This window comes from Cotesia typhae, unplaced genomic scaffold, assembly GCF_013202065.1.
Source record: "Cotesia typhae breed Kobodo isofemale line unplaced genomic scaffold, CoteBio_Ctyphae contig_83, whole genome shotgun sequence".
NCBI lineage: Eukaryota > Metazoa > Arthropoda > Insecta > Hymenoptera > Braconidae > Cotesia > Cotesia typhae.
Genome location: NW_027423769.1, coordinates 719,279 through 746,106, shown reverse-complemented (window position 1 = coordinate 746,106; position 26,828 = coordinate 719,279). Strand labels below are relative to the sequence as shown.

General features: G+C 28.7%; 2 protein-coding genes across 2 annotated transcripts in view; both read right to left on the bottom strand.

Moving 5' to 3' along the window:
* Nucleotides 1-1,172: 1,172 nt before the first annotated feature.
* The window catches only part of Kcnq (KCNQ potassium channel), a 44,203-nt gene continuing 18,547 nt past the window's right edge, over nt 1,173-26,828 (bottom strand). Inside the window, exons 5-17 of the mRNA XM_074251846.1 lie at nt 13,176-13,266; nt 11,764-11,890; nt 11,015-11,190; nt 10,792-10,932; nt 10,218-10,259; nt 10,069-10,137; nt 8,997-9,203; nt 7,971-7,991; nt 5,906-6,147; nt 5,151-5,243; nt 4,095-4,251; nt 3,171-3,293; nt 1,173-2,054 (exon numbers count right to left, since the gene is read on the bottom strand). Of these exons, the coding sequence (XP_074107947.1) occupies nt 1,953-2,054; nt 3,171-3,293; nt 4,095-4,251; nt 5,151-5,243; nt 5,906-6,147; nt 7,971-7,991; nt 8,997-9,203; nt 10,069-10,137; nt 10,218-10,259; nt 10,792-10,932; nt 11,015-11,190; nt 11,764-11,890; nt 13,176-13,266 (1,591 nt within the window). The 3' untranslated portion in view covers nt 1,173-1,952. The remainder of the gene's footprint in view (nt 2,055-3,170; nt 3,294-4,094; nt 4,252-5,150; nt 5,244-5,905; nt 6,148-7,970; nt 7,992-8,996; nt 9,204-10,068; nt 10,138-10,217; nt 10,260-10,791; nt 10,933-11,014; nt 11,191-11,763; nt 11,891-13,175; nt 13,267-26,828) is intronic.
* Nucleotides 17,293-21,382, bottom strand: LOC141533385 (uncharacterized). The gene is made up of 2 exons (XM_074252258.1): nt 21,061-21,382; nt 17,293-17,891 (listed from the first exon to the last, which is right to left on the bottom strand). The coding sequence occupies exons 1-2, from the start codon at nt 21,380-21,382 to the stop codon at nt 17,293-17,295; spliced, it is 921 nt and encodes a 306-aa protein (XP_074108359.1).

Sequence of the window (26,828 nt, the reverse complement as noted above, 5' to 3'; positions counted from 1 at the left end):
GTGTGATAAATTAATTTTTTTTTGTATTGTTTAACTAAAAATATATTATATATTATATATTTCTTTCTCTTTAAATTTATTATTATTTTTGGTTTTAATTTTTAAGTGAATAAATTCTTCAAAATACCCTTTTTTGTTCCTGAGTGTTATTAAATTTTGTATTTTATATTTCTTCAGCAGTTCTCGTTACAAAAAAATTTTTTTTTAATTAAAATTTATAAATTTTTTACTAAAATTTTACAAAATAATTTTTCTAAATTTTTTAATTGAAAAAAATGAATAATTCAAACTAAAGATAAAATTTTGTAACGAGATTAAACTGCTAAGATAAAGATCTTCAATTAAAAGTGAATTAATCACTAACAGATAAATTAACATTAGTTATTATCATGATTTGAGAGTAATCTAGTAGTGAAGTAGATAAAAGTTTATGATAGGCACCATAGAGTGTGCAAAGACTGCACCAAAGAGGCTCAAAGCAGTGTATTACTCATTTACAAACTATTATCAATTAATAATCATTATCATGATTATTATCATTATTAATTATATGCATCCGTTCTGGCGTTTACGCGATTGTCAAACGGACCGTTTATATTAATATGAAAAGGCAGTCATGCATTGCTCTATCTGTTTGTATAATTACAAAATAATAAAAGATAATAATTGCCAAAAAAATTATCTATATGAACATGTATCTTGTGAACGATTGACATTTTTAAAGATATAAGCTCATCCGGAGGTTACACTCATCGAGACCTTTCATTTGAGTACCCACATCAATTTTTCACATATTTATATATATATTATATATATCTATATATGAAAAATATATAAAAATGCATGTGGGTACTCAAATGAAAGCTCTTGACGAGTATAACCTCAGGATGAGCTTATATCTTTAAAAACGTCATTATTTAATCAAGAAAAATTTTGTTTTAATTTAAAAAAAAAAAAAAAATTTTTTTTTTTTCATAAAAAAATTTTTTTCTATCAGTGCATTAAATATATAATATAATCTACACAAATATAAATTATCCCGGCTCATAAATCATAATAAAAAATAATATAATTATATTAAATTTGTGCCTCATTAAATTCGCTCTGAAAAAAAATAAATAAAACACTTTGGACCCTCCTTTTGATGATAATGATTATTAATAATAATTATAATTAATAATTAATTCCTAATTGCTATTAAAAGCTTACCTAAAGAGTGACGTTCTCCTAAATAATACCCAAATAATATTTACACTTTACAAATTTAAATAATTATAATTAATTAGTAAAAAAAAATGATTTAGCTGGGAAAATCCGTCGATTGTTTGAGTACGCTCAATATATATTTTCTATAATTATTATTAAGAACTTAATTAAACAATATCGATGTTCATAATTAATAAGTGACTTTAATATAAATAATTCTACAAACTACGCGATAGTGCTTGACGATTGCTATTTTAATTAATATTTAATTTTATATTACAATTCAAGTAACGGACGTTCGATTATCGATTAATTAGTATATTTATTTAATATTTAATTTAATAAATAATAAATAGTTGTTTTTTTTTTTTTTTTATTTATTGAGACGAGGCTAACGTTAGTAGTATTTAATTACGCGAATTATTCTCGAGTATCGTAATGTGCGTATAAATTATTTTTTTCTATTTAAAATTAAAATAATTAATTAATTAATTAATGATATAATAATCGATTGTATTTACTGACGCGAGGCTCCGATGACTTGCAGCGAAAAGCCGAGAAGCTTTTATCTCGCTGACTTTTCAAAGTTTGCTTGGGTGTATTTATATATTTATGTAACGTAATCGTGAGCTTTAAAAGCTTGATAATTTTGCGAGTTGTTAATAGATAAAGTAAAGCTTATGGATGAGTGGAATTAGAGTCGTCACTGATGTTCAAGCTCCGTGATAGCTACCTGGGCTGGCTTGTTACACTTCGTCTTCTATGCTTCGAAGAGGTATCTGCTGCTTTTGGGCCATCGCGTTCAGCACGTATACTAGTTGGTCCAGTTTCTTGTCCATCACCGCCAGCTGGAAGTTGGTCTTTTGTTAATGGGTGGCTTAAAGGTAGTAATAATGGTAATTTGAGGAGTTATGGTCGTTTTTACAGTGACTGGAGAATGAGTGATAGTTAGGGACCCTGTATCTCCTGAAATATTGGAGATAGCTCGATAGTTTGTAATAATTTTTTGTAGGAAATTTTATAGGCTACAATTTTTGATTCTTATAATTTTTTCTAAAAATCAATATTTAAGGAGTTATGATTATTTTTATAATAACTAAATGATGATTTTTTATTTGGAACTATGTAAGTACTATTTAAGTAACTATAATTCCTAAAATATTGAAGATAGCCCGATAGTGCATAACTATTTTTCATAGGAAATTTTCTAAGCTACAATTTCGGTCTCTTATAATTTTTCGATAAATTTGATATTTAAGGAGTTACAGCCATTTTTATAGCGACTGGATAATGATTTGGTATTTAAATAAAAAAATATCTTTTTAAATAACAATAATAATAATAATTTGATCATTAAAAAAAATTCTTAGTCACTGAAAAAGATCTATAATACAACTTAAAAATTTTAACGAGCGTAAGCTTTTATATTCTTGACCCAAAACTCCTAAAATAAATTCCCAAGAATGTTTTCAGATGTGCAAATCAATTCTTCATCCTTTTAAATTTTGATAGTTAAGCTATAGTTAAACTATTTGATAGATAAAAAAGCGGTCATACTCATCGTTGTCGTCATTGTCGGGAGTTTTTTTTAGTCAAACAAGATTTAAAGATAGTATAGTGCAGCCTTTTTACTCTCCGCAGGTTTAGTTAGAGCGGGAGCTAAAAAATGGTAAGAAATGAATGAATGTGACAAGACTGAAAGGGGGAGAGATGAATGGAAAGGCCAAATGAATGGGAACTGAATAAGAAAAATTTATACGGGCTTGGCTTGGCTGTCTTAGATTTCCGGCTTTCAATAAATAATAACTTACATAAATATATTTTATATTACAAATTACAATTACAGAAATATATAGCAGCTATGTACAATGTCAGGTAAAGGCAGAAGAAGAAGAAATAAAAAAAAAAATAAAAACTTGTGAGGAAGAAAAATTAAATGATCTCAGTTTTCTTCTTCTACTCACCTGCTGCTCAACGCGATACAAACGTGCGCCGATCGTCATGGGTTTCACATTGCCAGCCCGGTCGATTCCCGCTAGATAGCTCCCTGGCTTACCCAGGGTCTGATCCAATCTCCTCTGCAGCTCCTGCAACACGCAAAACCAATATTCTCATTCAGGACACCAGATACTTATTATCTTGTTTCGGAAAATGGAAAACAAATAAACTTCGTTATTCCTATTCCAAGATTTTCTTTGTTTTTATTTTTTTTTACCTTTTAAGAAATTGAATTTATTTAATTTTATAATAAAAAAATTCAATTTATCGCTAAATTTTCGGCTTTAAACAATTAAGGTTTATTTTAATTTAAAATTTGAAGATTAAATATGAAAATATTTATTATTTTTAATTATAAAATTATTTTAAATTGTCAATAAATATTTTTGGAGTTTTAAGACGCTATATCTCCTAAAATATTGGAGATAGCTCGATAGTGCATAATAATTTTTTTTTAGGAAATTTATTAAGCTACAATTTTGGTCTCTTGTAATTTTTTCCAAAAATCAATATTTTAGGAGTTATAGCTATTTTTTGAGTACTTGTAAAATTATTTTAGACAAATTTTAATAAAACTTAAAAATCAATTAAATTTTTATAAAAAAAAAAAATTAAATGATCACAAAATTGAACAATTACTATAATTATTAATAAATTACTATTAACAATGTAAATAAAGTTCAAACATAATTCTATTTAAAGAAAAATTTCCAATAATTTAATTAAAAAAAAAAAAAAAAAAAAAAAAACTGTGTACGGTTAGTGCGCTGTAAATTGTTCTCTTCATTGATGATAATAATAAAATATAAAAACTAGATCGTTAATTAGATAATAACAATTACCAGTAAAATGAATGGAGCATATAATTGTAAATAAAATAAAATATTCACCTTAATTCGCACCATCATATTCAAATGCCCTTGACTGTATTGTTCGATAACGTCTCTGACATCATAAGGTTTTCGCGCCTGTTGAAATTTTCTCCGTGCTACAAAGTACTTGATCTTTCTGATGGCCCTTATCGCGTTTCGATGCGCCTCGGTGAGCCTGAAAATCCAAAAGAGTATTTCTTTATAACTATATCTTTATAATTTGTCTTGCTTTCCACCTGATGTGCTCCGCCTCTGCACCTAATACTTTATTCCATAACTCTGTTTTTTATTTCATCTATTTTATGTATTACACACGTATAAATATATATATATATATATATATATATATATATATATATATATATATATATATATATATATATATATCTTTAGCAGTTTTTCCTTCCTCGGGTCTATTTTCCGAGGTCAGCTGTATTATATCGCCTGGCGGCATTTCACAACCCTCCATTCAAATTTAACAAAAACGACCAGTAGTTTTTTAATTCTTTTTGTCGGAACTATCGATTGTTCTTTAATAAATTCTGATAGTAAAATAGTTTTTTAAAGAATCCGTACTTTATTTTATTGTAGATTAGTTTTAGTTTTTATCCGATGAATTTAAACGATTTTGTCATTTCAATTTTAAATTTTTTAGACGAATTTACATTTTTATAAAACTATTGAATAATAAAATAATTGTACAGCAACCACTATTTTGGTTTATTAAATAATAAATTTCGTTAAAAAAAAAAACTATTTATTGTTTGTAAATTTTTCAATAGCGATGAAAATTAAAGAATAAAAAAAAAGAAAACATTTAAAATATGTAGAGGAGTTTAAATCAATACTCAGAAAAGAGAGGCTGTAAAAATATCTCCTGGGGTGTTATAAAAAAATATTGACATTTATCGAGTTGGTCTAGAGTGGCCTCTTGGAGGACGAGGCTCTGGAATACAGAGAACGCGTCTATCAGAGAAGAGATTTAAAGCCATAATAAATATCTATATCTATATCTATATCTTTATCTTGACACATGTGTTTTCTGTTCATAAGACAGTAAATAGCAATACTCACGTTGTTACCCTCTGGGGCTCTTCGATGTCGATATCGATCTCGTCGCTGGCAGCTTCTGTCACCGAGCTGGTTTGCGACGTAAACAGGCTACCCCTGGAAATAGGAAATACCCTAATCACCATTTCACTCTAAACTCTTTCTTAGCAATGCTTCAACCTCGTATAGATCAAATGCTTCATTTTTTATTTATTTTATAATCTGAATATTTCAATTGAGTAGAGAAAAAAAATTAATTTTTAAGGATTTAAATTTAAATTTATGGATGAGGCTTCTGAGACTCGTGTGTCAGCACACACTCTTTCCTCGTTGCCTCAACCTCTCTCAAAGCCAAAATCCCCTCCACTTATACACTTTTATATAAAATACTATTTTTTTTAGACTATTATAAAAAATTTATAACATTTTTTATGTTTTTTGCATCAAATTAAACCAATAAAAAAATTTTAATGTTATTTAAATTATATTTTCAACAGATGGCGCTGAATTTTTGTTAAATAATTTTTTTATTATTTTTTTTAAACAAAAAATAAAATTAAAATTTTTTTTAAATTATTTTAAAACGTAAAAATTATTACAATTTTTACAATAAAGATTTTTTTCTTTTAAAATAATTAATATTTATTAAAAAAGCATTTGCTCTAGGAGGTTATGAAGGACAAAAAAAATAACCTCGCCATTAAGAGTTTTGTCTTAAAACTCGGAAATCGATGTTAAATAGCGAGACAAGTGAAATAGATAAATAAATAAGTAGTCACCTATTGTCTCGACGAGCTCTGTTGGGCGTTCCTGCTTTGGGCTCCTCCATGTAGAACACGACGTCGCCCTCGTTGTCGATTCGTTGGCTGTCGGTCTGGGTTCCAGTTCCAGTTCCAGGCCCGGAGCTCGGCGTCATTATAGAGGGCAGCCCCGAGGTCTGAGAACCCTGCATCTCCATCCGGTTCCGGGATTTTCTCCGCTTCAGCACGCTCGCCTTCTTTGCCACCTGGATCATCAGAGACTGAACCCCCGGTGCCCTCCCATTACACAACGTCGGACACAACATGCACTAGATTCTAGATTCCTTTTATTTAGGCTTCCCACCCCAACCAAATACTTCAGTCTTTACTTCGAGTCCCCAAGGGTCTAGCGGAATACTTACAGCCTTTTTTATAATAATAATAATAATAATAATAATAGCAATGATTTATCAAGCTACAATTTTGAATTCTTATAAATTTTTCCAAAACTCAATATTTAAGGAGTTATAGTCATTTTTAAGTGACTATATAATAATTTTTAATTTTTAACTATCTGAGCACAATTTAAGTAGCTATATCTCCTAAAATATTGGAGATAGCTCGATAGTGCATGGCTATTTTTTATAGAAAATTTATCAAACTACAATTTTGGTCTCTTATAATTTTTTCCAAAATTCAATATTTTAGGTGTTATAGCTATAACTATCGTAATTAGATGATTTTCCACTTTTCACTGAGTTAATACTATTTAAATAGCTATAATGCCTAAAATATTGAAGATAGCTTCATAGTGCATAACAATTTTTTTTAGGAAATTTATCAAGCTACAATTTAGGTCTCCTATAATTTTTCGATAAAATTGATAATCAAGGAGTTACAGCCATTTTTCATGTGACTAGATAATAATTTAGTAACTTAAGATCTAAAAAAATATAATTATTATACCTTGAGTAATGGAACTTGCGGAAAAGAGTAACTATTATTATATTTATAAAGGATGAGTATCCCGTTACACCGGAAAAACCACTCTACCTCAAGTTCGGATTTTCGTTGTTCACCGTGCAAGCCACATACCATTCACGTAAAGTGTTACATAAATAAGTGCGCATAGTTATACAAAAAACAGAGAAAATAGAGAGACAGAGAATAAAGATAAATAGAGAGAGAAATTTAGCAGTAGCAGCAATCAACAGTAATAACAGTGGAATGAGTAAATGGAATTGACATACATTACAATATGCGCTCACGCAATTCAAACTCATGCACGTGCAATAATACACCAAGCTAGAGATATGAATATTGTTGTAAGCTACACAAACGCTCTATCCATGGATTTTATTTTTCGGTCCATTGAGATGTCGAAACTTTGTAACAAAGCCTATGAAGGATTTTATTTTTATTTTTTTATTACAAAATTTTTTTATTTTTTTTAATTTTACTTTTGTTATTAATTATTAATTATGACATAATTACCAGCTCCAATTAATTAATAGGAATATAATTAATAAAAATTAAATTAAAATAATTAAAAATTATTGATCGTTAAAATTAATAAATTGAATATTTAAAATTCTCATTAAAATAATTTAAAATATGTTGGGGCATTTCATTAATTCAATTATTTCTCTGACATGAATTTTGAAATAACATCTAGATGATATTAAATTTTATAGGAAAATTCTTTAATAATTTTATTTAATTATGTTTATTGATTATTTAATTTCTGGGTTAATTTAATCTAATTTTGTCTGGAAAATTTACACTAATTTTTATTGAAATAATTACTAATTAATTTATAAAATTATAAATTTATAAATTTCCGGTACCTTGAAGTGTCTATTTAAAGCTAAAGCGAAAAAAAATTTTTTTTTATCAAAATAAAATATTTTCTGTGCACTTACAGCGACTGACATAAAAATGACTGATGATAACAAATTAGTCGAGTATTTTATAATAATTAAAAATAAAAAAACAAATTGAATTTAATAATAATAATAATAATTATAAAAATGAAAAAAAAAAGATAAAGCATGCATAAGGAGATATAAAAAATAAATAAAATAAATCTAAACCATTTACATACCATCTTCTTTACACAAATCAACTGAAATACATTACGGTTGGTTTATCAATTGCCTACCATATGACAATTTTTGTTTATTTTATATTGAGAATAATAAAGAAAAATAATTTTCCCTCCAGCTCAAGATTTATTTTTTAAAGAAATTTGAGCCGGGTCAAAAATTATTAAAAATAATTTTATTGCGGATTTTTTTTAGTAATTAGTGAAAATTATTCAAAAATGGGAACACTTAATGCTCTACTGCGAAATAAATGAGGAGTTTAACTATCATGATTGAATTTACTTAAACAAAGTCTCTGGCTCATCAAAAATGCTCAAAATTCACAAGTGCCTTTAATACGACTGACAAAAAAAAAAAAATTATAATTTTCCGATTCGACACGAGTGTTTGACAAATGTGTACAGAGAGAATTTTCTGTGTTAAATTTAAGAAAGCGGCTTCTGGAACTCGTGTATTGCCACACACTCTTTGCTCGTTGCCTCAACCTCACTCGAAGCCAAAAATCCCCTCCATTAACATAATTTATTTTTTTAATTGTTTTTCTTATTAATTATTTTAATAAAATATTTTTTTTTCCAAAAAAATTTTGTTTTAAAAATTACAAAAAATTAATTTTTTTTTTAATTAAAATTCTCTGTAATTTTATGACTAAAATTAGCAGACACTTAAAAATAAATTATTTTTTTCATAATTTATTTGTTCAAAAAATTTTTAAAGCTTTTAATTTAAAAAAATTCATGTAATTTTTTTTTTTCTTAAGAATTTAATTAAAAAAATGTAAATTCTCCCAAAAAATTCTCTCCGTCCAAAAATATTTACCAATTAAATCATATTGCTGCTTCAAAAAAAAAAAAAAATTATCGTAAAAAAAAAAATAAATAAACAAAAAATTGCAAAAACAGCAACGGATTGCCATATTAACGTTCAAAAACATGAGAAGCAACTAGTAAACATTTACAGTCAACAGCTAAATGTTCTACTTGTGATATGGAATAGTTAAATGCCGTATATTATTAATAGTTCACCTTGCCGAGCGGCGTGGAGGGTTGTCCGCCAGGTGCCGGGTCCTTAATGTAAATATTCCAGGTAGCTACACTGTTGATGGCTTTGTCAGCGGCGTAACATCGCCACAGACACTGGATCAACATCGCTGCGGCTGGTATCTGACGGTTGAAGTGCTTTTGACGTTGCTTTTGTTGGACTTTTAGGGCAAAACCTGACCCGAGTATTCCCTAAATTCATTAACATTATTATTATTGAGATAGTTTATTATTCATCATTATCACTTTGTAAATTGCTAAATTTCTTAGTGATTAGATTACAGCTACTTGTCGATTTAAGTGAGCGAGGATCTACAACCTCCTTTACTTTTTCTTTTATATTAATGAAAAATTCACCGGAAGTTACTAAGAAGATATTCGTGGAGTATAGAGAAAATTATAAATTACTTTATCGGGTTTAACCCAAGTTTTAATTTAACGTTTCATCTTGGGTTTTAGTGTAATTTTATTATTCAAAAATACAAAATTGATAAATTTTTTATTTTTTAAAATTTTATTATAAAAATTATATAAAAAAAAAATTATTTTTAGAGTTTATTCAATTTTTAATTAAAAAATAAAATTTTTTATATATTTTTCATATATATATATATATATAATATATACAAATATATGAAAAATTGATGTGGGTAATCAAATGAAAGGTCTCAATGAGTGTAACATTAGAATGAGCTTATATCTTTAAAAATTTTTTAATTTTCTTTAAAATAATTAAATGTAATAAAAAAAAAAAAAATTTAATTTTTCTATAAAAATTAAGAAATAATATTTTAAAAACTAGATAAAAATTATTGAATAGTTATTTAAACTATGACACAAAACTTGGATAGTTAGTAACTCGAATTGTAGCTGTTTGAAACTTAATATTAGTCCTTGAAAATTTACCCGCGGATAAACAACTTGCTGGAGAAGTTTATGGCATTATCCGGCAATATTGTCGTTAGTTTACACTGTGAAATATCGAATTTTCCTCACCACAACCCAGTATAATATTGATATTACCAACAATAACAATAATAAAAAAAAAAAAACTTACCGCTGGAAGTGCAAAGAATGATATTGCGAACACGCTGAAACAAGAGGCGACTATTTTCCCCATCCAGGTCTGAAATTTATCAGAATTTTCATAAGAAAAACATCAGACTAATAAATAAATAAATAAATAAATAAATAAAAAAATCTTACTTGCGGTACAGTGTCTCCGTACCCTATCGTTGTCACGGTAATCTAAAAAATGAATAAATATTAACATAGCAAACAATCAGACATAAATGTCGATACAATATTTAATATTTTGTTTCCACTAAATGGTCGCGATAATTGCCATCAGGAGATTGTCGCTTCGAGAGACCGCCAGCCGCCAGTTGTCAATTAATTTAACGATGCATAATTATAGTTATAATATAATTATAAACGATAAATAACTATAGCGCATATTTATAGCGATTATAGTGACATAGACGGAGACATTGTTTTAATAATCAGCCCGATATATCTCTGTTGGTTTTGTTCGGTAACTAGTGAGTAGTGAGTAGTGACAAAGGAGCATTGTTTCGACTGAGCTATCAATATACATGTATACGCGTTCGCTTGATTTATCTTGTATATATTAGAGGATTGCTATTCAAGTGAGCTTATGTGTCCTAAGATTCAGTTGTCAGTATTTAATTGAGTTTCAGGTGATCTGATATTTAAATCTTCCGTTTAATTTCACTACATTGTCATTTTAATAATAATAAAAATAATTATTAATACTTACAACACCCCACCAAAGGGCGTCGGCATAACTGGCAAAATCAGTCTTGCCATCAGGTCCCACGGCATCTTTTTCCGCTAAATATACAAAGTAGCTGCTGAATATCAGCCCCAAAAACCCGATATAGAGCGTCGTAATTAACTCCTGAATTTTTTTGGGCAATTAAATAATTTTAATTAATTAATTAGTTAGCTTACAGTGCCAAAAAAAGGGACTAAAAAATTACCTGACGGTGGATAAATACGACGGACCCGAGAAGTCGCCAAGTTCCACCTTGACGATCGACGTGGAGCATTCGCAGAATTTGGAGGAATCTTATCCCTCGGATAGCGGAAGTTGCAAACACTTGGCCGTTGCTTCCTACTGATAGAACGACTATCGATGCAACCACCACGATTAAATCTGGAGATTAAATATATTTTTTTAGAAATTGGGTTTACATTTTTTTTTTTTTTTTTTTTTTTAACGAAAAGCTTTAAATTATACCGATATTTTTTTATCAAGAAAAAAAGAACAAATAAATAAATCTCTGGTCCACACGAATCAGAAAATCTCTGGTATACTAGTATATTATTTTAACAGAATACGACAGATATCCCGAGGTGTTATTCCCCGAGGATGATAAAAAATACTTTATTTTTCCTGACATTTTTCTGTCAGATTTTCATTGGAAAAAACTACTTTTAACTTTATCCTCCATTATTTTTATTAAATTAATTATTTAAAATTACAGTAAATAATAATAATATAACAAAATTTTTTTTAATATTATTTTCATGAAAAATAGCCGTCACGATAATTTTTTAATGTTTTTTTAATTTTTTTTTTAAATTGTATTTTTAATTTCTATTATTTTTTTGTCATAATTTATTTGTTAAAAAAATTATTAAATATCTGCTAAATAAATTTTTATTAATATAAAATCTTAAAAAAAATTATAACATTAATTAAATAAAAATAAATAAAAAAACTGACCTATTATGCAAATAGGCTTGCGTATAAATCGTAACCTCCCCCAACAGCCCATGTACTTTGACCTGCAGCCGGCGCTCCATAGTCTTATCATATATTCCACGCCGAAGAACACAACCAAGCATATTTCCTGAAATCGAAAAAAAAAAAAAAGAAAAAAAAAATATCAGCTCACAACCCTGAACTATCATTGATTATTTCCCGAACCAAATATAGAGGGAGAGATAGAAGGAGGAACTAGACACTAAGTAAATGCAGTCGTTAGAGACTCTTGCCGGATCATGTCAGCTGCAGACAGTCGCTGACTATCAATTAAGCGATGAAATCGGAATTCAGAGGGTGATTGATGGAATACTAATCCACTTGGCTGGTGGTTAGGCTGTTTACGTAAACCAAAGTTGGATTAGCTTCACCTGTCGGACGCAAACGTCAAGTCCTACCAACAAATTCAGGACGTCAGCTGAAAAAGGCTGCAATGCTCATCCTAGTGCTTAGTACCTAGTGCCTAATGCCTACTGCCTACGCTACTCCAGTTGTAAATTAGTGTTAGTTAAGCGGGAGGATTAATCGATGAGACTTTCGCTTTAGCTTGAGAAACGTCAGTTACACTTGGCTTTTCATTAATCTATTCTATCTAGGTAATCGTCTTTATGCGCATTACTTTCAGCAGCCATTAAAAATTGTCCTTAATTGTCCTTTAAATATTTGCAGGTTGAAAAATGATCTAATATAGCCTGATGTGATATTTTGTAGCTCCTGATATTAAAATTGGCCCTAGTAGACCAAATATTGGACCAGATATAGCTATATGAAGCTATATTAGACTAGATATAAGGCTATATCAGAATATTTTTAACTTTATATGTCTTGTTATGACTTAATATGCCTATATTAGGTTTAATATATCAATTTAAATGTGATCTGAGTCTGATATGACTTAATATATAAATTTAAAATTTATTTTGATACAACCTAATGTGAAAATCGGTTATATTAGGTCAGATATATGGATATATTAGGTTAGATCAGGCTATATTTGGTGTTATGTGACCTAAAGTGGCTATATTAGACCTGATATGCCCTGATAAAAAAAATTAAGTCAAATTAGGAAATTTTTCTACGGAAAAATGTATTATTTAAAATATATATATATATATATATATATATATATATATATATATATATATAAAGAATAAAATCAAATTATTAATAAAAACCAAGCCAAAAAAATAAGGTTAGTTAAAAACTACAGAGCGACTGTACATTCCATTGTTGGCGTGTGCAAATAATTCTTCCATGCTGGCCTATATAGAGCATCGACGCTCGCGTTAAATTAAAATGAAACAAACTTTCATTTATGATGGAAAAAATTATAATGAAATTAATAAAATATTTTTTGTGTCCTGTTGACTCACCATCCAAAACAAAGTTTCATTTGCGAAATTACTATATTGTTCTATCGTTGATAGTACGCTAAATATGAGGCACACCAATACCACCATGAACCTGAAAAAGTAAATAAAAAATTTTTAGATATAAATTATAATTTAATTAAATTATATTAAATAAAATCACGGGTAATGGGTTATTTAATCTCACCGAGTTCTATTCATCATCATAATAACATCACGAACAGGCAATTAATTAATTACCGGAGTTCAAATAAATAAAATTTTTGTAAATATTGGCAGGTCTATTTCGGGTAAAAGTAATCTCATTACCTGGCTTATTTTTTTTTTTAATTTTTTTTTTTTTTGGTAATTTCAGAAGGATTGATCCTGAGACCAGGAAGAAAAAAACCTAGAGAAAAAGTTATTAGCGAAGATGGGAAAAATAAGAGAACGGAAAACACCTCAAATGATTAAGTATTTTCGAACACGCGAGGAACGCCAATGAATATAAATATCATTGATGTATTTCGCACCAATTACGAGTGGATATTCCTAGATAGTGCACAGAAAAAAAAATTTTTTTGCGCTAAAAAAATTCAATAAATTGTTAGTCTTTATTAATAATTTTTTTTTCTCCTAAAATATTGAAGATAGCTCGATAGTTTCTAATAATTTTTTATAGGAAATTTATGAAGCTACAATTTTGAATTCTTACAATTTTTTCCAAAAATTAATATTTTAGGAGTTATAGCTATAACTATCGTAATTGGATGATTTTTTAATTTTCAATGTATTGGTAGTATTTAAGTAACTATATCTTCTAAAATATTGAAGATAGCCCGATAAAGCATAACTATTTTTTGTAGGAAATTTTATAAGCTACAATTTTGGTTTCTTATAATTTTTCGATAAAATTGATAATTAAGGAGTTACAGCTATTTTTAGAGTATCTAGTCAATAACTTAGTTAAATAAAAATATTCTTTTTACATAACAATAATTTATCTATTCCCATTTTTTTCCAAGAATTCCTAGATAAAAATTTGTTAAATCTCCACTCACAGCCCTCGCAAAACAAAACCCAACCGCAAGATAACCAGCTTGAAAAATCGTCTCGAGATCTTTATTTGGAAAGGTTTCGGGCAGCCAATCCATCAAACCCGGTAAAAAAGTGCTCTGATAAGTGCAAGTTAGGTTTCAACATAAAGACAATTATCGCAGTAGGTCGAGGAAGGTGACCCGAGGCAGGTTGATGGGCACCGAGGCACAACCGCGACTTAAATTATGGTCCCTCGACACGCCATCCGTGTTAAAGAACACGGGAACAACTTTTATTGCTGTATATTCCAGGGCATGTGCGCTTGTGAAGCCATCCCGACTTGCTGCACTTATATATCAACACTCATACCGATAACGATAACTCTCAAGTCTAATTGCAAGCTCCGTGCCTGGAAAAAATCGCCAAACCGATCGGCGTAATCAACTCTTTTAATGCAATAGTGAGGCTGAGTTATGCCGGAAGCAGAACTTCAACTCTTCTTTGTTCAGCCGAGTGATATATTGGGGTCCTTAGAATTAAATCGGGGTACGGGATATGATGAAGGAAAATTAAAGTAATCACAGAAAAAATTTTTTTATATCAAGGGTAAATTTTCTCGGTTTAAAAAAATATCAATGAAAATTAATTGTCCATAACTCTTAAAATATTTATTTATAAAAAAAATTTTACTATTATCATCCTTATTTAGTTATTTATTTATCATGAACATTTAAAATAACTAGATCATGTAAGTTTATAATTAGATTGTAGGTTAAAAGTCTTTTACTAAAGACATATGATAAAAATGTATTAATAGCCTTGGAATATTTTATTTTTATCATATCCTTTCTGATAAACCCGATAATTTAGTAATATACAATATACCACGATAATACACCTTTGACAAAATATATATATATATATGTATTAATATGACTATGTGCGAAATCGAATACCAGTAGAAGGTTGACAATCGGAAATTGAACTTTTGGATTTGTAAAATCACCTACCGAATGTAATATGACGTTATCTATCTATAATATATCATATATTGCCGTATCTATCTACTAAAAATATATATTTCTTATATATTATTTGTAATTTAACCGGTAAATTTTTTTCCCCGGTCTTTCACGGCATTAATTTTAATTTATTTAATGAAAAGAATAATAGAGCTCAGTTCGGGAATCGAACCCGGGACTCTTGACATCGAATAAATATTATTGTGACTATTTATAAGAATATTTTCTGAGAGAAACCGAGAAATTGAAAGGGCTTTTATGATTGTTTAATAATAAATAATAATAGTCTACTTTGGCTTAGTGTATTACGCGGATTGGAGAATGAACAAGCTTAGGTGGGAAAGAATTGAGCAAACTAACCCACATTGGTAGTAAATTAATTTTCGCTGAGGTTAATTGCTATTAAATTTATAAATGAGTAATGGGTTCACCTGCTGACTGTGCACTGTTACACAAGTGTGAATTAATAATTATCATGCTTAATAATAATGGTCGTTTTTACAGTGACTGGAGAATCAGTGATAGTTAGGGACCCTGTATCTCCTGAAATAATGAAGATAGCTCAATAGTTAGTAATAATTTTTTATCAGAAATTTTATAGGCTACAATTTTTGATTTTTATGATTTTTTCTGAAAATCAATATTTTAGGAGTTATGACCATTTTTATACTACCTAGATAATGATTTTTTATTTTTAACTATCGGAGCACTATTAAGTTAGCTATATTTCCTGAAATATTGAAGATAGCTTGATAGTGCATAACTATTTTTCATAGGAAATTTTCTAAGCTACAATTTCGGTCTCTTATAATTTTTTAATAAATTTGATATTTAAGAAGTTATAGCCATTTTTATAGCGACTAATTAATGATTTAGTACCTAATTCACAACTTTTCTCTCCAAACAATAAAAATAATCCAAAAACAATTAATAATCCACAAAATAATAAGGTTTAAAAAAGGATTAGCTTATAACATGAATTTTCCGCAGTAATTGACTAAGTCTGAATTTACAAGCGGATTAAATTCGTAATTTCTGCGTGTTTTCAAACGCTACAGGTTTACAATGGCACATACAAACGTGAATATGTGTGCAGTGTGTTGCACAATCAAACTCGGATGTCTATTTATTGATCGATTGTTCAGCGGCACTATCCTCATTATTCATTTTCAAGTTATTTCATTCTATTTGTGCGTTCACGGCTGCACGCCTGCTCTTTTTATCAATTTTTTTTTATATCTATATAATTAATAGTCTCGCCATTTATATAATAGATTATCTCGAGAACTATTAATCAGTCTGATATAAATCAAATTCACTATATTTTATTTTCTATCGAGGGAAATTTCATAAAATTTTAATTTATCCAAAACTATCCGACGAAATTAAATTATTGACAGTAAATATAATTAAATTATATTTACTGTGTCAATAATATGATAATGCAAATATTAAGAAATTGTAATATAATCATAATCATAATCATAATCATCGTGATGATTAATAAATATTTAAATATAAAATAAAATGTATTAAAAAAAATAACAAATTAAAAAATATCGCTCCGGTAATTTGAGAGTGATTGCGATTATGTCTGGGACTATGATTGCCACGATAAATTAGTGGCTACCGGATTATATTAATTTATATTAATGTAGGTCATATAAATAGGAGTTATATGTCGAAGTAACGTTATAAAATGCCCTGGGGGTTGTGATGAATTAGTTAGGACCTGTCGTTGCTCATTTAAACTTTCAAAGGTGATGCATATTTAATTTTCCGTTGTTTATGAATTTTGCTTGAACCCCTGAGCTATAATCATTGTAAACATTGTTTGTTATTACTCTTGATAAATTACCGGCTCATTGAATCCCTTTTTGATGGTTAATAACAATGACAAGTTGATTTCAATTAAATAACAATTACAGAAAAATTTTATCTTAGGTTTTGTATGAAAAAAAAAAAAAAAAAAAAAAAAAAAAAAAAAATAATAATTAAAAGCTTACAACTGTGAAAAAATTAATTGGTCATTTAAAAATAAATTTTTTCTAACTAAATTAAAATTCAGACTACTAAAAAACTTACACAGTGAAATGATAAACGAAACAAATCCAGCCGCCAGGATGCTCGAGAAAAACATAAAGCCGTTCTTGAAATGATTTTCCCTTTTTGTGATGAAAGACATACTTGGCCTTAAAGGCCTGATCAATGGGCAAGTAAATCGGGTAGTAGGGATCAGGTACGCCGGCTTGAACAGGAATCGGAGTTTCTTCTTCCTCTTCCTCTTCCTCTTCCTCTTCCTCCCCCCCAACGTCATTGCCGGGGTCGTTTCTGTTAATAATATCCCCTTTGCTTCTTTTCCTGCGGTGCTTTCTCTTCATCGGGGTGGGAACTCGCTTGTGATGGGCTTCTCCGAACCTCGGGGACCGGAACCGCCGAAGGAACGTGAACTTTCGCGGCGTCGGGTTGTCCTCCAAGGTGTTCACCCCGTTATCGGTGTCCTCCGTCTCACTCCCGGGCGTTTTTAACGCCAGGTCCTCAGTGGTGTCGCAAGAGACCAGCTCGTCCTCGCTCCCCTGGAGCGCCGCGTAAGCCGCCGCCGCGCTGTACCGCTTCTCCGTCAGTCGCGTGTTTTGATCCTCTGACTTTTGCTTTGGAAGACGTTCGTTGTAAGTTTGACCTAAACATTCTTTTATTATTTTTTATTTGCTTCTTTTTATTTTACTCAGTCCAGGTAATTACATTTGCCATCTGTTACTTTTTACATTTAATTATAATAAAAAATATTTAGAAAATTAAAAAAAACAATTTTTTTTACGGATTTAAAATTTATAAATATTTTTTTTTCAATTTTTGTAATAAAAAAATTAAATTTCACTATTTTTAAACACTAATAAAATTTTTAACCTGCTTATTTATATTTTGGTCGTAACTTTCTACTAGCGAGAAAAAATTCAGCCATGCGACACCTATCGGTAAAATCCAGAAACTCAAAAAAAATTTTTTTAATATAAAAAAATACACTTTTGTATAAATCTAAATTATTTCAAAGACCGTCAATTGATCAAATAAAAAACCAAATTAAAATTCTCTCGAAAATATTTCACAGTCTCAAAGCAAAAGGATGTTCACTTCAAAGTATTATTTATTTATATATGCACCCTTTAGTATATATATATTTATTTTTATTTCAAGAATAAATCGATTTCTGAAAATAATTTGTCTGGGTTTTGGCTTCTGAGATCTAAGACCAAAAATTTACAATCGAAAAAAAATTCAAATGTTCTCTTTTAACAACGTAAAAAAATAAAATAATTTATTATAAAAAAAAAAAATAAACACTATAGAGATTAAATGGGATTAAATTTGGATTCCCTTGAGAGAAACCATTACCTCTTATTTTATTTGAAAAGATTGAAGTTGGGGCAAGCAGTAGCAGTAACACCGCCGGTTCTGAATCTTAGGGTGAATTTTAAAAGGCCACGCCGCCCATTCAAACTAAATATTGAATTTTATCCAGTCATAAAGTATTGATATTGTGTAATCTCATGATGAAAAAAGAAAAATACTCAAACTCGACCAATATGAAATTTAGATATTTACAATTTTACTTGATAATAAATTTATAAATTGCACCCCTCAAAGCGCCAATTTTGGATTTAAATACAATTAATATTGAATACGTCATCGGTAAGTTGGAAATTAAAACAATAATTCTAAGAAAAAATGAGAATTGGTGATGTATGATGTAAATAGTTATCAACTTCTGCTCTCAAAGTTGACAGTGAGGTGTAGGTTAACTTTTGAGTTTCGGTATAAGGTTTACTTCAGGCAGGAAGCGTCTTATCTGTCCCGAGTCCTTTTCAAAGAAAACTATCCGACGTAACGGTAACGTTCGCTCAAGTTTACTCCCAACTCCCCAGCTCCTTGCTTCTGGCTTCATAACTTCTTTATTGTAACTTCGAAGTAAATAAAGACATCGAGCTTGGCTTGTTTTCTGTTTATGATCTTAGTTTCTATCCTTGCTTTGATTAAACCTCCAAATGCGGCCGACATTTTGGAGTTAGGGTAGTTGGTAACTTTTTTTACCGATAGTTGATTAAATTTTATTTATTAAAAAAAAAAATTAATAAAATCAGACGTCATCAACATAACAATGATAGCCTAGTTATATGACTCTATATTAACCGCGTGGACTGAACGGGGTTCGAATCCAGTTTCGGGCATACCCTCTATTTTTTTTTTTTTATTTAAAAATTTTTTAATCAATAAAATAAAAATAAATTTTTCTCCAATAAAAAATTTATTAATATTTAACTAAAAAAATTTCTTAGTTTAAGTAAGCTTTTTTTTGCGTAAAGCTTATGAAAAAAAAAAAAAAAAAGAAAAAAAAATCCCAGATAAGAGCTAAGTGGAGATGCATCCTCTTATTCAAGATTAAAGATAAATGTATGTATATTTAAGAGGAAAATCCGTGTTTCTCTCAGAAGGATTTGCAAATTAAGAGGCAGACTGATTCAGGAAGACATTAATTGTACAGGTTCTTGTGAGCATGCTAGAACAGCCACCATCAATTAAGACGTTTAAGTTTGTGTATAATTGCAAAGAAACTAGGGATTAATGAGACACGGCCTAGTTGACACGCCGCCGCGGGTTTCGGGCTTTCAGTTATCCGGTAAATAGTTAAGCGCCTTCCACTGAAAAGAATAATTGTAATTTGCAATTCGTAATTTGTAATTTGTTATCGAGCTAAACCGCCTCAAGGTTGTCAATATTTTTCATACTCGAAATATTTTAGTAATCCGCCATTTAATAATCTGATTTTACATGAAAAAATAAATAAATATCTTTAAAAAAAAATTTTATTTATCATCACAAAATTTTTTAACTTGCAAGAATCTTATTGCCTGAATTATCCAAATAAGAAATAGAAATGATTATTAATTGTTCGAAGCAATGAGTGTCCAATTTGAAGAATAATCTGTGTAAATAATTAAACAGTGGATGATAAATTTAAAATAATAGATATGGATGTAGACATGTATGTCATTTGTGACATATGGGCTGGCTTGTATGATTGATGATTATTGACTGCTGGGCGCAATATGTATTATTGTATTGTAAAAAGTTAAAGCCCGAGCTTTACCCGTCGAAATTAACAACTGTATAGTGCACTAAAGGTAATCAACGGTGATATTGGGAGACAAAAATAAACTTCCTAAGAAGTAGGGCTTTACAATGGTATCGATAAACCGCTATTGCTATTGCTACTGCTGCATTTATTCCTTTAGCTCGGTCTTTGCTTTTATTTGTGCTGATAAAAAAATTTTTTTGATTGCTGAGACAAAATCTTTGATTAAAAATTTTTATTGAGTGCATTAAATTTTTAATTAAGATTGTATTGAAGAATTTTATCATTATTAGTCAAGATAAAACATAATTATCTTTAAAATTAAACAATTTTTTTAACTTATTTTAAAAGAACTTATAAATAAAATAAAATAAAAAAAAATTTTTTTCCAAAAAATAACCATGTATAATTTTCAATTATTACTAAGCAGGTTTTTTTTTTTTTTTACTTCAAATCACTAATTATAACCCAAAATTTCAAATGTAATTACTTTGAACTTGTGTCTTTAATTAAAATTTAAATTTACACTGAAAAAAAAATTAATTTGAATTAAGAGAAAAATTTTTGAATCAAAAAAATAATTTTTAAGAGTTTAATTTTCTTAAATAAATAAAAATTTTTTAGTTAAAGAATTTTTCTACTGAAATATTTTTAAAAATAATTTTTTTAATTGAAATAAATTTTTTTTTCAGTGTAGCAAGTGAGAATAAACAAATACCTTGATGAGGGCATTTTTTGTGGTGACTCTGATGGTCTGGGAGGCAGTTTTGGTGCTCCTGGGGGCTGTGCAAGTACTGGTGATGCCTGCAAGACTGCTGCTGCTGCTGCTGCTGCTGGCTGATAGGGGCTTTGAGAACACTGAGGACCAAGTCCTCGCGGGAGGACACTATCCTGGTGAGCTGGCGACTCTGCCTGAACAGAGTCTCCTGCTCACCCCGGTTCATCCTGAATCGCCTGGTCCGCCGGTCTGGATGACACCCGGGATAATTATCTCTTCTCCCACGTCCCGGTCCGTAGCCTAGCATAACACTGTGCAGCATCCCGGTGACCACTTTCCCCTCTGGCGAGCCTCATCGCGCCCATTAGACTCGAAGATCGGGAGCACCCTCGCCTCCGTCATCTCCGAGTGTGTTTATTTTGTCACGACTTATCACACTATTTATCTATCGGATTAGCTAGACTATAACTAGAGACTGTCCTTGTAATTCTTGAGATTAAGCAAAATCCATGATCCCTCTGCCTATGTCAGTCGGTAGTTTCGTGCCTCGTGAAACCGCTCCAGCTTTCTTCCCTTAAACTTTTCATCTCAATCACTTTTTGTTTCTTCTACTTCAGCTAAAACTTTTTTTTTTTTTTTTTTTTTTTTTTATTGTAATTTCACAATAAATTTATTATTCCGGCTTTTATAAAACACTTGGGTAATTTTTTTTTTTTTTTAATTTTTCACCTCAGAACTTTTTTGAACAATTCCCTCCCGACAATAAACCGGGGAAATTTAAACCTTGTTATTAACATTATCAATACTAAATTATTATTGCTCTTAGAAAATTTAATTTCACTTTTTAAGTCACTAATTATTATTTTTTTTTGTCTTTTAAATATTATGATGATTTTTTTTTTAAATACACTGTTGATTATTGATCATCACACTGAGAAAAATAAATTTTAAATTAATACAAAGAAAATTTATTTTTTATAATTAATAAAAATATATTTTCTTGTATTTTATTTTTTTTTTTTAATTAATAATAATAATTTTTTCAAAAATTTAATAAATTTCTCAATAAAATTACATAAAAAAATTTTTTTCACAAAAAAAAATCGACAGATAAATATTTTAGATGAATTAAAAAATTTTAATATTAATCCAAAAAAAAAAATATTTTTTATAATTAATAAAAAAAAAAAAATTTCCTTAAAAAAAAAAAATTCAACAAAAATCCTATATGTGAATTTAAAAATTTTATTAAACCGTGGAATTTTTTTTTTTATTTATTAAAAACAAACTTTCGGACGTCTGTCGCTTTCTGTGTCAGTTGAATAACTTATAAGCCTCACAATATTATTATTATTATTATTATAATCATTGACATCCAGCTTAGAATAAAAATTTAACCGTGCAAAATACTAATCACAAAATAAATTATTAACACTCGGTTGTACAAGTATTATATTCGTGATTATTAATATATATATATAAAAAGAAGCATTTAGCCGTATCGAATAGTATAAAAAAAGCCTTTTACAATAACAAAACACATGTTTACATTATTGGTAATCTAAATGCACTTTTACGATTGCTTGAATTATATAAATATTTAAATATTTAAATTTATTGCTTAAACGATCGGAGTGAGGAAAAAATTTAAAACTGTTTTTAAGATTCTCGACTGGCAACGTTAACTCTTAGCTTAACTTTGAAATATTGTGTTAAAAACTGGTTCGTCCCGCATTTGCGCACATTAAATATAACTGGTTAAGCACCAGAGGAGGCATACGTGGTAACCGGGGATCCGTGGCGCAGCCTGTGAGCTATCAATTTAACTGATATCCTTTGACCTTTCCACATTTTATTTTCTCACTCGAATCTTGACGTATAAAATTTAATATTTCGTCCGGGTCGGGTTTTTGTTTAAACGTTTTAGGGGGCGAGGGGGCGTTTGAGAAACAAAGCCCAGTGACGTAGCGGAGTATGGATTAAGCAGCGTCCGCCGCGATCTTAACAGGGCGAAAGCCCGCAACCAACTGTGGCTCTAAGCTGCCGCGTAGTTTCGCCCTCTACCGCAATATTATATCGCGGGGGGATGATGCTGCTACTGCTGCTGGTAACTGGTAACTGTTTGGGACGCCTGGGGCTAAATTGCTATGTCATTATTGTACGTTAACTCTCGGCTCCTTGATAACTTTGTTATCGCACACGTATATTACATTTATTTATACTTTTTGTTTTATATTCGCTTTGTTTCCTGTCGCTCCAAAGATTTTTTATAGAGATCTAACAAATTACCGGGTATGCTAACTTTATTTTGCCTGCTTGGCAAGTAAATGCTCTATTAATATTATTAATCCTTAATAATTATTTAAAAAAAAATTTTTTAGGCTTTATTAACTGTTAATAAATTTTTTTATAACATCAAATGCCTTAATAATTATTTACTACTAATTAATAAATTTTTTATTAAAGACTATTTATTAATAGTTGATAAATATTTGTTTGTAGTTAATAAATATTTAATAATTATTGATAAAAATAAAATAACTGTGTGATAAAGATTTGTTGTCGACCCTTTAATAAAAACGTTTGTGGAAAAATAAAATAACTTTGAGACTTTTAATAACCCCCGATAACTTAAATAGATAATTCAATTAGATCACAATAATTAATTATTTTTTAAATAACAAATATTTAAAAAATAAAATAAATAATAAAACAATCGTTGTAATAAATAACTGAATTTTTTTATTTTCCAATTAAAATAATTACTCTATCGTATATTTATTATTAAAAATAATCGGATTATTTTTTTTTATTAATGATCTATAGATTTTGCCTTCAACAAGACATATTATTTAAAAATAAATTAATCAACTGTTGATAAATATTTTTTAACTATCATAAGTGTTATTTCTTTTGGTTGTTTTGTTAGTGCCACGGTTAGATTTCTTTTAATTATTTAGCAAAATTAAAAATAAAAATACCACTTTAAAGCTTATGTTTCCCGCTATTCGCTAAAAAATATTTAAAAAATAATTAAAATTTATTTGTTAAAAAAATAATAAAAAATATAAAAATTTTTAAATGGAGAATTAAGAAAAATTAATTTTTTAATGATTTATAAAAGCTATTGCTTTGATAATTTTTAATAACTTAATTAATGGATCAAAGATAGAGTTAAAAATTTATTTAAGAAAAAAAAAATATAGAGCTTTATATCTATCAGATGTACGCTGTTAAGAAAATAAAGATAGGAGATTACTTTTCGGCTCGGGGAATGATAGTTCCAGAGCCGACATCCCTTATAAAAGAATTCAAGTATAAAAGTATAAAAGTGTACGAGTGGTTAAAAAACGCACAGCAGCCGAGTAAAAAGCTTCCAGCTCGGAATAAAAGTCCTCCCCCGTCCTCGCCGTCAGATTTCACTCAAAGCGCACAAATACGTCACTAGTTTAAATAAAATAAATCGATGTAGCTCCAAGTCATTTTATATGTCGCTGTAAAATAAAACTACTTTATGCTGTTTACACTCTACTTTTTTATTTTATAAATTTTAACTCGCTTTTTCTCATCTTTTTTTTTTTTTTTTTTTTTTTTTTTTTTGTCTTGTAAATGCCATCTCGTACTGCAGCAGAGTTAAAAGTGTTTGCTCAGTTTTTATGAGCAAAGTATTGTGCAGTGAAAAATAATCATTTTATAAATAAAACCGCCTTAAATTAGTAATTTTACCCGCGACAAGAGAAAACGCAGCTAAATTGCGGATAAAAATGAAAGAGTCGTGGTTGTGGATTAAAAAAGATGATACGAGTCCAAAATTACAAGTCTTTTTATTTTTTTATTAAGAATTCTCGAGGCGATTTAACATCGATCGCAAAATTATTAATATCTCTTTTAATTCTTATGATTATTGTCAACTAATTTTTTTTTTATCATATGTCGTAAAAATTTTTAACAAAAATTCTAAATTAAATTTTTAATAAATAATAATTGTTTTTTCTTAAATAAATATTTTATATGATGATTTTTTTGAAGATAGCTCGATAGTTTATGACTATATAATAATTTAGTATTAAATATAAAATTTTTATTTCAAATAATAATAATATTAATAATAATAAAAATGATAAAAAGTATCTTTGACATTTAACAAAAAAGGTATTATATCAAAAGCAAGTAGTAATACACATTTTTTTCAGACTATTAGCACACTCGTGACAATGAAGCAATCTGTTTATAGCTTCTCCATATTGTGTACCTATTGCATGCATTTATGAACAATACTCGCGAGTTTTCCCCTTTATATCAAAAGCCCGTTCTTCAATCCGTCCCACATTTCCCATACCACCCTCGATAGAGTCGCCTTTATTCTATTATTCCAGAATCATTCGCACTGAAATTACTATTATCAAAGCCTAGATCCTCGAATTCACTGTGAAAATCGCTCAGCTACTCGTTTCCTCTTTCAAGTACGGCAATTAAAAGAAAAAAGAACCTCTAATAAAAAGTTATAAAGATTGAATAAAAGTGTTACAAGACTTTATCGGCAATATACTTGTCAACAACGCGATAAAAATCTCGGGACAAACTTGTGTAATTTCTTACTATACGGCTTTGGCTGTACTGTGTAAACTCACACATTACTTTCGGTGCCGGCTTCCAAGAACAGGATCTTGATAAAAGTTTTCCACCGTTAAATTAAAAACTTCCTTAATGTATGTTAATTCAATAGTTATCTCGGATTTTATTGCTTTTAGATAAAATTATATACATTTCTCTAATGTTAAATTTGTAAAGTTTGTAATGTTGAATTTATAATTTTTCTTTGGAGATTTTATAGTTTTTCCGCACAAATAAATTTACATTTTTTTCATGTAAATTTTTACTGTGAAAATTTATCAGTTTTTCCACATATTAAGTTTAAATTTTCCACAAAGTTTACATTTTTTCATGTAAATTTGCCAATTTTTCCACGCACTACATTTTTAAAACTGTCAAATTTACATTTCTACAAAATAAAGTCAATATTTATGCCTCAACAACATCGAAAATCTAAATTAAACCAGACTTTTCCATCTGTGTAAAGTTTATAAACTCCAATTAACATCAAAAAGTGTAAATTTTATTATCCAGTTTCCAGATACTCCAATTTAAATTATTAATTAAATAACTCAAGTATAATTAATTCCAATTGCGTAAAATAAAAAAAAAAAGAAAAAAAAAAAAAACTAGATGACAATTAAATTCTCTTCATGTAGCGACAAAATAAAATTATTTGACTGTTGAACAAGATTAAAAGTGGCGTAACTTTTTATAAATCAGTACTTTGACACTCGATCAAGTACTTACAGTCGTTAGAAAAGTTTTGTTCTATAGACCGTACTATCTATTCCAGTGTATAAACCTTTTTTTATTATTTTTTTCAGGGTTGTTTTATTATTTATTTTCTTTACAAAATGCCTGTGGAGATAAGTCGATCATGATAACTAGCTTTCAACATAATTCACGTGTCTTTACACGGATATTTCATATCCGTTATTTTTTTTTTTTTTACTCTTTTTCTATCTAGTCTTCATTATGTTTCACACGCGGCTGCTCTTGGACAAAACATTGAGGAATAATAATGAAAAAATAAAAAAAAAAAAATATTTTTAAAGTGCATATTTTAAGTCCCGGGGAAAATAAAAGGCATATTGTTGCTTTGTGTGTTTTCTGAGAGGTAAATTGTGTGTGTAGCACACATGGCTGCACAGATAGACCCAAAGTAAATGTAT